Source organism: Leptinotarsa decemlineata, unplaced genomic scaffold, assembly GCF_025532065.1.
Source record: "Leptinotarsa decemlineata unplaced genomic scaffold, Ldec_3_MD MMD2_P_RNA_scaffold_5, whole genome shotgun sequence".
NCBI lineage: Eukaryota > Metazoa > Arthropoda > Insecta > Coleoptera > Chrysomelidae > Leptinotarsa > Leptinotarsa decemlineata.
The window spans coordinates 18,415,543-18,432,248 of NW_027412532.1; the positions used below are offsets into that span (position 1 = coordinate 18,415,543).

General features: G+C 35.4%; 1 protein-coding gene across 1 annotated transcript in view; it reads left to right on the top strand.

Moving 5' to 3' along the window:
* Positions 1-16,706, top strand: part of cpo (RNA-binding protein) — a 120,389-nt gene that overhangs the window by 76,868 nt on the left and 26,815 nt on the right. The window contains exon 6 of the mRNA XM_074169658.1: positions 16,181-16,317. Coding sequence (XP_074025759.1) covers positions 16,181-16,317 — 137 coding nt within the window. The remainder of the gene's footprint in view (positions 1-16,180; positions 16,318-16,706) is intronic.

Sequence of the window (16,706 nt, forward strand, 5' to 3'; positions counted from 1 at the left end):
TCTTTTGCTGTTCTTATCATTTTGTTGTATTATTGTATTGTAATTAAAGTGCTCAATGTGTTAGAAGTGCATGAAAAAAAAGGGATTGACAATTCTGCGGCCTCTATTTTTTGAACCAGTTGAGATAGAGACATGATTCAAAAACTAAGAGTTTGAAGAACGTTCACTTAACAGGATGATTTAAAATTTCCCATTTCCCATTCCCACTCGAATATTGGCGTAATTCACAGAACTGTTTGATAATAACATAAAAAATATCTACCTGTTATTTGAGAAAAATACACTACACCCTGACATAATGAAGTACTCCAAGTCATATGTCATAATGTCAACGAAATATTCTATAAATAAATCAATGCAGTTGAAAGTAGCAAAATTTTGATTTCGTCAGTTTCTTTGACCATCACTGTATGAACCATACAGTGATGGTCATACATCACTGTATGAACTATACACTGTATGAACCATACATTTTCATCTTCAGCTTACCATAAATTCTATGTTCTTCGGTTCCTTTGGGAATTCGTTTATACATCAATGCTGAGACACAAGATAATCAAAAGACAACTAAACAGAGGGGCCCGTCAATTATTAATTGAATGGGGATACTCTTTTCCGGTATTTTTGAATACGCCAATTACACCAGCAAACGAGAATATGAATCACCTCAAAACAAAAAGTGTTTGTAATTCTTTGGAGTAGCCATTGAATTTGAGAATTCCACCTAATAGTTTTATAAAAAATACTTTTGAAATTGACAGCTCATTTACGAGGTTTGGCTAGACAATAAAAGAATTTTTGGTATAATTCTTCATTTGTTTCGAATTTTTCACTTTACTTCCACACTTTACTTCCACAGATTCCGCTCTATTGAACCTGGTATCTTTTAATACTCATCTTACTTTCAGAAACATATAAAAATCACATTGAGTTAGATCTGGTAAATATGGTGGATGTTCCGACACAAGTAATTCGTGCTTGGCCTGATATGACTTAACAGTCAGTTCAGTGCAGGCTGCAGTAATTTTTATTCACTGTTTGTCCTGCAGGAACCCAATTTACATATACATATCCATGAATGTTGAAAAAAAATCATCATGGGCTTGAATTTTAATTAGGAAATTCGAGGTTTTTCAATCGTCGTGACTGTGGAATTTTCCAGTACATTGATAGGTGCTTAGTTTTTGCCTGTTTAAAATCTGTTTTTCCGTTAACCACCTGTCGTACCCCTACGAACGACAACTCTCAAAAGTCGAAACTTGTACTAGCTAAGGACTAACGAGGTCTTACCTCTTAACGTGTAATTCCTAACACGGAACAAATTTCCATTCGTGGGTCTTTTTGATCAAACGTGAGAATCTTAGGTACCATTTTGGAAAACACTTATCTCATATTTGAATGTTCATGTAATATGTGTGTTATTCTTTGTCGATTCCTTCAGTCTAAACTGCACGAATCCTCGAACGGTGATCTTGACGGATGGGATTGCCTATTTTCTCGATGTGTTCATCCATTTTCGGAATTGAAGGGCGTTCTGGGCGTGGAATATCTTTGATGTCTTCTCGCCCTTCTTTGTCACGTCCATACCACTCAAAAGCCCATGTACATGACATACATTCATCACCATAAACTTGTTTTCAAAGAGAACAGGTCTCTGTTTCGGATTTCCGGAATTTCACTCAAAATTTCACGTGGAGGGAAAATGTCGAGCGACTCAGCAATATGGCGTTCAACATATTGAGACCTGCACTGTTCATCTCACATGAAACCAGTCCGGTTACTTTTTAGTCACACCTCGTATCCAACTGGTGATGACCACCCACTCCTATATAAAAATTTGGATTTTGTTCAAAACTCTCTCACAATTTTCAGACATTTATAGAGAAATCAAGATAAAACAAATGTGGTAACCATGCAGGCCATACTGCCTCTTTTCGTACTCTTCATAAATTAACAGTATGACAAAAATCATTTGATCTTTCAAAAGTTGAAGATCCATTAGAACATAGGATTGGAAGAAAACTCAGCTGGTCACCAGATTGGTCGCCTTTCGATTCATTTTTTGTAGGAATACCTGAAACGTAAAATTTATAGAATACAGCCAGCGTTTTTAGAACATTTTGAAAAAAATATTGTTTCGTAGTGAATTTTAACTTTGCTCAGGTGTAAAATTGATGGAATTACAAGTACCGAAAAAAGTGACCCTTTTGTCAAACTTTTATTCAAAATCCAAAATATTAAAGCAGTTTCTGAAAACAGCTCTGATTGGATTTTCTTTGGCTGTCCTGTTTAAGAAAAGAATTGTCTTGTTTTCATTAGTTCAGAAAAATAAAGCCTATTCATATTGCGGTTACAATAAAATGTCATATCATTAGTTACTTGTATTTCAAAGAATTACAGTTCACAAGATCAAATGTTCGTCGAAACTGGACACAATAATTTCAACCTTGAAAAATTAAACAAAAAATTATTTACCTACTCGAACAATAGCAATAACTTTTAACTTTTGCATTGAAAAAAAATACTTCAGTTAGTAGTTTCAACCACGTTACTTGTGGTTGTTCCAACAATTACTGAAATGAAATGAATTCAGTATTTCACTACTTGCAAAACAAAATGAACTAAAACTGTACACTTTTTCTGTGATACCACAAAGAAAAAATATCAGGAGATTTCAGTTACACTCATACAAAACAGATCAATTCATTTCTATTCAGTAAATGACATTTTTTCGATATCTACTTGAAAATAAATCAATTACCTTTAGTGGCTCTTTCTTGTTTCCAATTTGGACAAAACCGTTTCCTTTGAAGCAACGAATTTTGGATTGACACGTTGAATTTGGGGGCCCGCTCGAAAAAAAAACAAATTGGCTCTTACGATAATTACAAGATTGCTTGCTACACAAATACTGATCTTTGTCGAATACGCTTCCTAGGTTCTTTTGTAAATGGCTGTTCTCTTCAGTTCTGGAGGCAGTTGCTACCTTAAGCACACCTCTCCCCCACTATTACTTTCACACTTCCAAAGCTTTATTTTGTAGTTAACTAATTTCATAAAATGTAACTAACTGCAAACAACACATTTATTCAACAATTTTTTACATGTCGTATAGATGTATCAAATGTTTATCAATTATTATATAAGAACACTATGTATATTTATGTCCAGCATCTGCCAATTTTTCTGAATTTTTTATGGTATTTTCCAATCATATTTCTCATTTTTCCAATAGGTGGCTTCGTTTGGTAAGTATATGTATTTTTAATCATTTGTTTTTATTCAATATGGTATGTTAGAAAACAAGAACCTCGAACTTTTCGTCTATGGTCTGTTTTTTATATTTTATCAAAAAAAGTGTTCTCAAACAAATAAAACGATTTTTCTAGAATCTTATTATTTGACAAGGCTAATCAACTATTTAAAAGATCATTCAGCTTTATAGTGAATATAGTATCCTAGTTCGTAGCCTCCTAAATTTATGGGTGGGTTGATATTCAATGCAAAATAGTACCTAAAAACTTTTTGAAAAAAAAGTATATAATAACGCTCGAAACGTGTACGTCCGTGTGTTCAAGATTCTTTCACAATTTACATTGTTCCTTTTTTGATTAGTTAATATTATTTTTAATGAAAGAAGTTGTTGACTGAAAATATCTTTTTTAGATTTTTTTAAATGACAGGAACAATGCTTATGTTATTTTTCAGAATTGCAGAATAACATATTTTTTTTTAAATGTATTGTTCCAAGTTTTCTATCGAAAAATTCAGATCTGAAATGAAAATTGAAAATTGTTTAAACAAAGTAAATGTTTCTAATTTTTCAACATTCTGAAGAATGAAATAAAGAAGTAAAAAAAATGGAAGCTTCCAATTTGAAAAATTTTGGAGTTTTTGTGTTGGTCTTTTTGCTACTTGGGACCTCTGTCCTAACAATAATGTGTCCTGTATTAGTTCGTACAAGTCCTTTGACGGATATTTGTAACATTGTTGACCTAAAAATTGTAAAAAATACCTAATCAAAGGAAATAAAACAAAACAGGCTATTATTCATACCTCCAGTACCTGAATTTTTTTGCATGCCTAATGTGTAAATGTATATATTAAGAAATCTTGCCAATTTTAGGCTAGAAGAATCAGTATTGAGAATTAATTTCACCTGTAAATTAAAATCATATACAGGGTAATCCCAGCAGTGGTGAAAAATCGTGTTCAGCTGCTAATTTTATGATAAAAGTTCATATAAATATAGGTCCTCAAATACATACAACAACATTCAAACAAACATTGAATTGAGTATCTTCATGTATTCAATCGAGACGTGTGTTTTTTTAATCAATTTTGTATGGTACTACTTTTCGACACATTATTGAATTGTATATTATTGTTCCATGTAGGTCTATTGCGAAAACAATTCTGATATGTTGACAACTTTAATGGTGATACTGTACTATGACATTATATCCGCAGAAAAACTAAAAAAAAATATGCAAAATCCATAAATTATAAGCTTGGTTCTTAGAAAAAAAATAACTCCAAAAACCAGAACTAAATTTCAAGAAGAAGCTATCAACTTCCAAATTCATGTACCAAATCGTTTTCAGTTCAAAGAGGATTTTTCATTAGGAATTTGGAATTGCTATGGACTCTTCCATTTCACCAATTTTATATTAATGGAGTCGTGTTTGATATTTATATAGAATCATAAATCAGATGACTTCAACTCATTTTTAGTTTCCTTGAAAACTGAAAAACCTAAATAACTTTCCTCGTCGCACCGTTGTTCATTGTAAGTTAGAGCTAAACTAAAAACTTGCAACTGTCTTGGGGATTTTGAAAAGGATATAACTACCAAAAAATTCATTTTAAGTTTCTTTTCCGCCCATTGTGTTTCAAATATTAACTTTTATTCCAAGAAGGTAGTAGTAGACAAAAGTAATAGAAATTCCTTCAAACGAAAGCAGTTAATATCCCTTTCCCTGACTCAAAACCCTTCTTTTTACTTAGAAAAGCCACATGGAATAAGAGTTTCGATGATGACACTCGATGAACTATAATGAATGATTGCTAAAATGCCACTGAAATCCTATCACCTAAAATGCTGAACATTTTCGCAAAACTGAATAAGTTTTGCAACGTTATATGTCTGATGGACTGCGAATAGCCATTCGGGGAGTTATTAACATGCCTACCCACGAGGCTAATGACCAATGTAGTCGATGCCGATGACACCAAAAAAAATACTAAATTTTTTTCAAAGAGAAGATCAGCCGTTTAGAGAAGTTCATTTAGGCGCATGAAAAAGTTCATATTTAGCTCATTGAAACTCAGCCAAACTGTTCTCTACAAACGAAATCAGTTACAAACAATAACGAGATTCTGCCCAAACTTGGCTGTAACAAGAATCTCTGGATTCATTCTTTGGTACTCTGCTCTAATTTTTGGCGAATATTGTTGGTTTCAGAAAACTAGCTGGTTTTGTTCTTGATTGTCTATAAATTGATTACTTCTCATGATCCAATCCTCTACATTAGTATAAGGCATGTGTCCATTTGTTGTATTATCTGTAGCTGGAGTATTCAGTATGCAGCCTTATTTTGTACAGGTATCCTTTAAATAAATTCCAAAGTGAGTGGGTCTATTCGACCCTCCACCGCAATCCGCAAGGGTTTATTGTGGCACACACCTATTCACGCTCGACCAAATAAACCCAGCTTCTTAACGAAGCCGGTTATTTTGTATGGTGAGTGGTGAGTTCGGCTCTGCCGAACTCTAAAAATTTGATTCGGTCACCAACGTGGCAGGCACAAAGAATATGCTTTTCTGTTTCATCGTTATTGGTGAAAGGTGCAGGTGCAAGATTTCCACCTTGATACCCGTGACAACCTTCCCATATGAGGGTTTTTGCACGTCAGCTACAGCTGACGATGCCTTAGAATCAACCGTGCAGGGCTTTTTCGCCTCTGGTTTTGGTGAATCACCACTTGAGCGCAAACGTTTGCCAACCTGCTCACGGGGGGTTTGTTTCTCCACCTGAGACAGATTCTGCGTACACCGCTCAAGAATTTGGTGTAAGGCAGTTTCATAAGGTACCCCGCTCTTAAGGATACGACTCACTCGTTTCCTGGCTGCACCACCAAACCTTTTTTTAGGCTCAGTTATTGGATCAGAAGTTGGAGAGTTGAGAAGCTCTCACTCTTGATCTAAATTCACAGGGAGGTCAGATGGAGTCGTAAGCTCGACATCCATCTCCTCTGTAGACTCAGCGTCAGATAGACAGAGTTTACTCTGTCTAAAGTCCCACGAGTAACTAGGGAAAGAAGGTCAATCACGGCAGAGCCTCGCATTACCGTGACAAGGCGATGCTACGACGATAGCGAGCCCGGTATCTCGAAAGTTCCGTAGAGACAGCTGATACGCTCAGTGTCATTCATCCTCTTGGCACGGATACACACACCTCAGGATTAAGCCATCGTTGGGATGCCATTCAGTTAGGGAATAACAGAACTATAAGTGATTCTGTCATTCCCATATCCAGCGAGGCTACGTGGAAGCAGGCATCCGATGGCCGGTTTGCTCAACCCCCACATCCCAACCAATGCACTCACCAAAAACAGCATGCACAGTGGTTCAGATAGTGAAAGATGAACAAGGACAGCCAACCCACCCATCTAGAGATAACTCGCTACTCATAATTGTATACACTTGTTGATACGATATCCATAAGACGTTTCCAAAAAATGTAGTTTGAACATCCCTGAAGGATACGTTAGATAAATCCTAGTTTAATATCCATTGGATATCCGCCAGTAGAATTATTTTCAATAAAATAACAAGCACCATCATTTTTTTTTCAATCAACGAAGTGTGGTATCTCATATCCACCCCTAATAATGAAATCTCATTACGAGTACATCAAAGGTAATTGTAACGTTTTCAAACGGAAAATGCATTCAATATTGCCTGCGAATATGCCGAGTCTTACGCATACAAAAAACGAAACAATCTCTATTGTGATTCGCATTTTTACAGACCAACGATTTCAAAACATTTCAAAAACAATCAATTTCATTGTTAGACACGACAATACAGTCTTTGATGGGAATGAACGGGTCGATGAAACAACAGCCATATTTTCCACTTGTTCTGCTTGGCTGACAAAGGAAGTCCTGTGCTCCAAAGGTATACCGGTTGCGTACTTCTACCGAGTGTGTCAGAGGAAGTGTAATTACCTTGGCGTCCCTTTAAATTCGAATCTTTTTCGAATGAAATGTGATGGTCGCGCATGGCGAATTCAAAGCAGGAAATCATTGGAATGCAATACCGTGGTAATTTCAATTCTGATGGTAAAGTTTCTCTACACCGAACGTGTCGAAATACGGAAGTAATCGATTTGTGATTCTTGACGCTATGATTGATTATTTTCTCATTGAAATTTTCATTGTTTAGAGGGAACAGTACCAACAAACTTTTCAATGAATTGGTGGATGTAGCCGTTACTACGTGGTATGAGATCATCGTAAAAAATGGGAAATAAGACTTTCTATGGATTTTTACCTCTTGTATTTGTAACTAACGTTACTACAGGAAATAATAACAAGTATATGAAACCGATCAGTTGCCTAGCAGTTATAATTATAAAGATGTGAGTCATTGGATCAAAGAAAGCAAGTAATTTATATGCAACCAATGATCTGGGTCACAAGATCCTTTTTTTGTAACTTCTGTCCAAAGGCCTCGAAAAGCAAAAGTTATAAACATTTTAGTATAAAAAAGGGGGTTTGGTATTTTATTAATATCTCGGAAAATGTTAAAGATATTACAAATTTGAAAAAAGATCCTTAAAGAGGAGAAAATTTCCCAAAAGAAAGTGTCACCTTCTGGAACTCTATCACCAATATTTATAATTTTAATTTACCCATTAAATATCATTACTAATGAAACAAAATTTCACATACCATCTAGAAACTTGGATAAACAAAAATCCATGGAAAAAAATCCCGTGATAATTTTATTAGATATACTTTAGTTAACTTATTTTTATAAGTTTTAAATTTACATAAAAACCCTGATAATTTTCAAACTAAAAACCTCAAATTTTTTTCACTTTTTGTAGCTTCTTTTGAAAGCCTTCAAAAAAAATTCCCGTTAAAAATTCGATTTTTCACTTTATTAACAATCAAAGACGTTAAAAAGTGAAAAATTCAACTAAGATAATGAATTTTTTTTTCTGTGGCGAGAAAAAAGTTTGACATTTTATCCCTGGTGACAGGTAACAAATGTCACTTTTTATGAAATTACTTTTTTCCCCGAGAAAAAAGTGAGTACTTTTTTCATGGATATATATATATATATATATATATATATATATATATATGTATTTTTTTTTGAGCGATGCAACTAATTTTCCTTTTTTTTCAGTATTTTAATATTAAATTTCACAAAAAGACTTTGAAGCTTTATATCTTCTATTCGTTATCTGCGAGCGCTTTCGACAGCTGATCGTACTGTCATCTTCTAGGCACTCATCAAACTTTGAGGAGTGCCTAGAAGATGACAGTACGATCAGCTGTCGAAAGCGCTCGCAGATAATCAATAGAAGATATAAAGCTTCAAATCCTTTTTGTGAAATTTAATGTTAAAAAAATATATATATATATATAGATAAGTACTCTTTGATCATTCCCATATTGATTTCAATTTAAGAGCCACCGGTATACAGCTGTTTCAGCCTATTTGGCAAGTTGACTTAGGTGTCACACCAATAGGTGGTTACACTTATGTTGCGCTTGCGTTTACGCAGCTATTTTTATCAAGTACTTTCTTGGTTTTTTCTCATTTTGTCTTCAATCGAGGACCACCTGCCTAGTACTGACGATGCCCACCAGGCTGAAACAGCTGTATACCGGTGGCTCTTGAATTGAAATCAATATGGGAATGATCAAAGAGTACTTATCTATTTATTTTATAAATATATATATATATATATATATATATATATATATATATATATATATATATATATATATATATAAAAGTAAAGGCAGACATTTATTTTTCAATATTAAATCGTCGTTTTTTCCCGTCACAGAAAAAAATTGTGTATTATACACGGGAAAAATATTAGATTTTACACAACCTCGAGCTGAAATCTAATACTTTTTCCCTTGTATAATACATAACTAGTTTCCAATATTCAATTTTATAGGTATTTTTATTATTTAAAGTTACATAATAAGGATTTTTAATCATTTTTAGCTCTATTTGTTTAAAAAATTATTATAAACTAATGTATTTTTTATAAGATATTTGAAATTTTTTGGGGGGGACTTTTATCAGTGATGAATATTATGATTTTAAAAAATAAAATCATTTCTTAAAAAAATGTCATTGCTGAAAAACGCAATTGTTGATTAACAATTTTTTTGCTACTAAATATGAATATCATGGAAAGATTTTTTTCAATGAGAGAAACAACAAAGGACCTGTGCAAGCTAGTGGAGGTAAATGAAATTGTTGAATTGGGTGTCATGAAAAAAATGTAAGTGAACTTATAATCAACCACAAAGAGGAAATTCTCTATAGCATATACGAAGATGAGAAAATTTAATATTCAGTTTTAATTTCATATGTTTCTGTAGCTCCATATTTCAATGGATATTGATTCTAATGTCTACTGTGTTGTGGTGTATACTGATCAATAGAGAATTTTGATGCTGTTCATTTTTTTACAAATTTCAATTTTTTACCCCTTTTCAGCTCATTAGTATATGATATCGTTAAGCGATTTTCGGCCAGTTTTTCTCTACGATTTCCAATTAAACCAAAGCGCTGCTGAAATCTGAAATAACCTGAAAAATCAACCAGGCATTAGGAAATAATAATGTTTATGAAACTCACTGTTCAAAGTTGGTTTGCGAAATCTCATTCCGGATATTTCAGCTTCGAAGATGAGCCTCGAAGGGGTCAACCTACAGTAATCCAGGACGAGGATTTGAGGACTCTGATGGAGACTGACCCATCATAAACGATACCTGAATAGCGGAAAAACTGGGCGTTAGCTACAACGCGGATTTTATTCGTCAAAACGTATTATAAATGCAAAAAAACTCGAAAAGTGGGTGCCCCACGATTTGAACCATTGTCACCTTTTGCGGTCTGTTCTTCTTTGCTTTTGTGCAACCAAAACGATTCTTTTTTGGACCGAATCGCCACGTGTGATGAAAATTGCACCTCTACAACAAGAGAAGTTCAGTACAGTGGTTAGACAACGAGAACCTACCAAAAAAAGAATATGATGGGCACCGGCTGGTGTGATTTACTATAACTTTCTGCCACCGGGCCAAATCATCACAGCAGAGTACTATTGTGAGGAAATCAACGAAATGTACCAAAAATTGCGTCATTGGTCAACAGAAGATGTTCAATTCTGCTCCACTTTTACTTTTACTTATAGTATCGATGCATTTTGATACTCAGTATACTCAGAACAGATAAATACAGATAGATCCACACAAAAAATAGAAAAAGTAAAACCGATGTTGAAAGTAAGAAACCTATGAAAGACATAGCTAAGATGAAAGAAAAAACTGACAACAGAAACACCGAAAGAGATGAGAAAATTAAAAAATCAAGAAAAGAATGGAAAAGTTTTTTAAAGATCGCATGCAATCGCAATCTTAAAACTGAAATGCAAAGTAGTAAAGATGAAAAAAAGAAGTGATTATATTTTATTTTCGAAGAGTATATAACACAATTCCCGTATATATTTCTGTAATCTAGAGTGAGATATAAACTACACAAAATAAACAGCAACAATCCATATCAAGCGGTAAATAATCTAATGAAAACACTTTTTCCCACCAGGAGAAGACTAGTCATTTGCTGATGATGCTAATTTGGGTAGCGAAACTCGCGTGTAGATACAGTGCTTCACTTCTGGTTGAGAAAACTGCATTCAACAAATAAGCAGAATTCACCTGAATCAGGGAAATGTTTTTCAAATCAGACTTGGCTAATTTCAGGCACATTGCACCTATTCTTAGTTATGGAAAACCTGATGTTCCCTGATTGGGAACATCCTGAACTATGAAAAAATCGCTTGGGGTTACACTCAGATACAAAAGTAGGCGCTTGATGGCATCAATCGACTGAGGGCTTCTTGTGTTTATCTTGAGAAAACACACTGTATCACAAGTCCCCCAACAATCAAATAATTGAAGAAGACAGTGAATAGTTTAATAAAATTTTTGAACCCACACCTATCAGTAGGAACAACCGCCGATATCATAAACAGCGCATCCTCGGAGGATTCGGTATAATTATAAGAGTGGGGAACAATGGGCACTTAGGTTTCGGCGAAACATGGGGACATGAATATTACTGGAGTTCTATCCCAACACCAAACCGTTATTTTTAACACCTCAACACGTGTTTCAATCACCAAGTGATCATCTTCAAGAGGAAAATTGAACAGTTTAATCTTCCTTTATCCTTCTTGAATATTACTGGAGTTTTTTCCCAACACCAAATCGTTATTTTTAACACCTCGACACGTGTTTCGATCACCAAATGATCATCTTCAAAGTTTTAATTTTCCTCTTTGTTTTAATCTTCCTCTTTGAAGATGATCACTTGGTGATCGAAACACGTGTCGAAGTGTTAAAAATAACGATTTGGTATTGGGAAAAAACTCCAGTAATATTCATTACTACACCAAGGTTCCAAACAGTGCATCATAAATCCTTCTTGAACTGTTTGATCGCTTGGTGATTAGAAATAACGGTTTGGTGTTACGATAAAACTCCAGTAATATTAATTACTACACCAAAGGATCCAAACAGTGTATCAAGGGGACATGACAACAATATCATTCACCCCACCTCTTGAAAGAGGTATTAAAACCAAACGGGTACGATGTATCCACCAGGATTTGAAAAAAAAATTCCCGGACAATCAGATCAATTGAAGTGCAACTCTTGAGTCTCTAGAATTTTTTGAAACACTGGAGAATCAACTGATTCCTAACCGATGCCAAAATAGGGTGTGCCTTCATTTAGTATTATTAGCTCGAAAAAAAAAGCTAACAGATCGTTCTGCCGATTAGACGAAAAACTTAAGGAAGACATTTTTTATCAGACGAACAATTTGGTATCTGTACGAGTAATCTACTATTCTTCTGGCATTTGACATCTCTTGCTTGACACTTCAAATGCCTTCGACTATGATTGTCTATCAATAGGGTGTTGTATTTCAACGACTCATCTTTGTCTAGAGAACTTGTATACAGTCCTTTCTGGAAGGTAAAACCTTCCACGTCAGTGTTAAAGGAGCACTTTTGGATCTCAGGAACTTGTTGTTTACAAGATATTTTCAGTATACTGAAGGTGGTATTATTTTCCACGTGCAGATCGCTGTCAAGGACATTAATGGGTCTCGTAAAGCTAAGGGATGGTTAAATATGATTTATGCTCTCCTCAGGAGAGCATAAATGGATGGAAAATGGATGGAAATTTGATTTTCAATTTTTTTTTCATGTTTGCTTCCGACGGTCAGAAAAGCAAACCAGTTTTTCATCAATAATGATAACAAACGCTCCATGGGTCTTGTGGGAGGTTAAACGCATCCAAGACCCGAAGGCAGCTCCAACCAGGCAAAGCAAGGCCGTAGGCCCCGAAAGTTCTACAAGCAACGGCCATCCAAAAATTATATCAAATACAACGATTGGCTTGTTTGAACATCACAGGAGCCATGAAAACAACACCAACCGCGTCAATGGGATCAATAACTAGTCTGTCCCCTCTGGACCTGTACATTAAGGAGGTTGCGTAAATGCTCATGTTACGATTGCGTACGGCTGGTGTAAACCTCGAAGTAGGAATGGGTCAACTGAGGCTGAGCCTATGGCGAGAAGCACTCACTGCGCAACCTCTGCTGCAGGCAACCAGTGATGCAATTGAACCCAGGTTTGTGTTTAATAAACCCTACAAAATACAAATAAAACGAAGTCAGATACTACAAATGCAATACGCATATATACTGACAGCACAAAAACCAAAGAAGGCTCAGGATGTGAAGTGTACTTCGTATCACTAAGCCTAAGGATTAAAATAGGAACTGGCTGGTGTCTCAATTGCCACAAAAACAATAACAATCTGCACTGATAGCAGACAAGCACAATTAGTCTTGAACAGACAACGTGTTACCTCATGGCTAGTAATAGAGTGCAACCTAGATTTAGCCTAAGCCTCGGTAGATAATAACATTATCCTGAGGTGGATTAAAGGACACGACAGGAATAAAGGTAATCGTATTGCCGACTCTTTTGCCGAGGAAGCAGCTGGACTAAGCCTGATGACTTCGACAATTGCGGAGCTAGCCGAACGTTACACCCATGCTCAATCCCTAAAGAGATGGGATGGAATCAAAGGATGCAATCTTGCCAGGATAACCCTGGGTGACCCTGGAAAGCTGGCGCCGAAGAAATATCTGGCGATGACCTGAAAAAGTAAGTCTACGCTTAACAGTAGGATTTTTGACTGGCCACTGTCAACTGAAAAAACACCTCCATAATATGGGGCTAGTGGACATATCTCTATGCAGGATGTGTTAACAGGAAGATGAAAGTATCCTAAGCGAGTGCCCGGAGTTATCGTCAATAAGAGACTGTGTATTCGGCGAGTCTTGGCCTACACCGGCCAATATAAAAGAGATGTCTCCTCCTGACCTGTCCACCTTCCTGGAAAAGACAGGATGGACGATGACCTAGGAGGACAACTCCTCGTGAGGATGTACAATGGGTCACATATGGCCTAAGTGCCTACACTCACCCTATCTACTCTACATATTGGAATTATAAAATCCGTTAAAATTTTTATCAAGTCCTTGGCAAAACAAACCAAGTGTTTGATAGAGAATATTGAAAAAAACTTCCCCGAAACACAATGAAAAAACCTTATGGCAATGTGCGTACAAACTTTCCAAACATCTTGGCGATACTACATTTCAACATTTACCCTTGAAAGGACTTTCTCTTCTCTGAAACGCCTCAAAACTCGTTTAAGAAACTCCACAAGCCAGGAACGACTAAACGGTTTGGCGTTAATGTCAATCCACCGTAGAATTGACATTGACACCGAGGAGGTAATTGATTTGTTTGATGCAAAGAAAGCTAAAAACTAAATATGATTTTGTAAAAAGATGTTTATATTTCTGTAATGGTTTTCTAATGAATATGTATTTTCATGTGACACCATTTTCTTTCTTTCGCTATTTTTATATTTCATGTTTTTCTACTGTTTCACCAAACCAAACCCCCCCCGAAATTGTTTTCTGGCTACGGCCTTGAGGTAAAGCAAGCAAAAGTCGCAATCAGAATGTATTCGAACAAGCGAAAAGGATAGCGTAACCGCAACTACCTCCCGGATGACCAAAGAAATTGCTATCTTCCCTTACCAAAAGCAGGAGCCCCTACGACTAGGCTGCAAAGAGGACACCAATCATTTATGCATTATCCAATCGGATTCTTTCGTCTACTTTCTGACGGATACTGGCAGTTGGGAAGTAACAGTGCATAGTACAATCTTGACAGAAATCAGGAAGATGCAATTGATTAGTTGTATGGTTATTTGCATTCAGATAACCGATAGAAAATTCGTAAAAAAAAAAAACAAAAACGAAATCGTGGTTCATATTCATTTTACTGATATTTTTATTTGTGCTTATTATTGTTATTGTAAAATATTTCTCATCTATACTTTTCAAAACATGAAGCCTGGAGACTACCAGAACTTTTTCAGTCTTCTCAGCGCATGTTCCATCAACCACGTCGGTGGTTATCAGGAGATGAACTATTCTTCATTTCTAATTTGCCTATTTGTATCTAAGAGTTTGAACCCCAATTTTACGTCCAGCCATGTATCAATTTCACGAGAAACAGAGTGGTTCATAAAAGAGTTAACGGACTGTTCATAATTCTTGTACCACAGTGTGATACTTCCGAAAGTATTCAGAAGTCTAGTGTCTAGACAACAGTTTTAGACTAGACTTGTTGAAAGAAACAAACAGTTTTGAAAGCTAAATTCAGGTTTCAGGAAAGCAATGTATTTTAGTTCATTATTTTTCTTGAAAAGTAGTGGATTCGATGTTTCCTCATAGTTTCTTAGTATCATAATTTCAAAAACTATAGAATGTTGGTATCAGTAATCTAAGTAATAAAATAGTCGAAGAATACACACATCAGCTCTCACAAATCTACATGGAACAAAATTACTTTCAGTCAGCAACTGTATGGTCCTGTTTTGTCCTTGTTAGGCTGTTGTATTCCCAACCAATACTCTACCACATGTAGTTACTTTTATTTCAGTGTGTGTGAACTGAAAAAGAAATCTCGTGCACACGTCTGAGTCATTGATACTACTGATTCCTAATTCATTTTGTTGTATCTTATAGAAATAATGCTATTATTTATATAACTGAATTGTTAAACTGACTCTATAAATGGGAAACTGGTGGACAATAAACGATACTATTATCATCATCATCAAACGTAAATTTAGGGAATATCTTTATAAATCTTTGACATTTCAAAAAGACAACGAACCAAGTTTATTGAAGTTCCATAATAACCAATTCACGAATTTTCAAAAATAAGAGATTTCAAAACTACATCAACAGATGTTAGGAATCCCCAAAGAGAAGATGATGGTAACTAAAAATGTCTGGGAGTCATTCGACAAAAAGAATCCCGTTTCAGATAGGTTCAAGGCACCAGGCTTTTGGGTACTTTCGATAGTCAAAAACCAATATTTTTCAATTTATGGATTAGTCTATTCTGAATAATCGGGAATTTTTCCGGGGTATTCGAGAAATCACTGATACAGAACTGAAAGTGAAAGTGGCAACATTAGAAATGAGTATTTATTATAGATCATCTTCTCTTGATTTAGCTTGGGTAAAACGAGCGCCGAGAAGTGTGTTACAGTTTTGATGTGTGGCAGTAGTTTATGTTGGAATCGTTTTGGGGAAAAGTTTATCCAGTTCTATCTTTTAGTACTGTAGAATAGTGTAAATCACCCCTTTTCCGAGCTTAATCCGTCCATTTTCACTTTCAAACTAACAACCAGTTGCTTCTGGCCGAAACTAGAACCGATCCTCATTTAAATTGAAGTATACTTTTCAGACCTGGGGACGCCGTTCTTTCCCGGCGCTCCCGAGCTATGGCACCATCCTCTGGCGTACTCCGCGGCCGCTGAACTACCTGGGGCAGCTCTTCAGCACGCCACGCTAGTCCATCCGGCGCTTCATCCCCAGGTGCCTGTAAGGTCTTACCTTTGACTATCTACTGACAAGACTCTGGACTCTCAGCTGCAGCAAGCAGGCGCTCCAGTTCATCATCACGTAAGTTTAAATATTTATTAGAATAATGTTTTACACTTTATCAAAGCATGTCAATCAAAGTAACAAAGTCAGAATCTGAATTGTGCCATTTATTTATTATTCCATTGTTTAATATGATATAAATTGGTTTGAAATCCCTGACAGAATCTGTAAAAATTTAAAAATATTAGCTAAAAAATAAATACAAGCAACAATTAAAAATTGAACTATCAACAAGAAATGAAATTTAAAAATTAAAAAATTCCAAGCCAAGTTACTTTACGACGTTCCGATTGTTAGTATCTACAATCGTCTTCGGACGATAACTG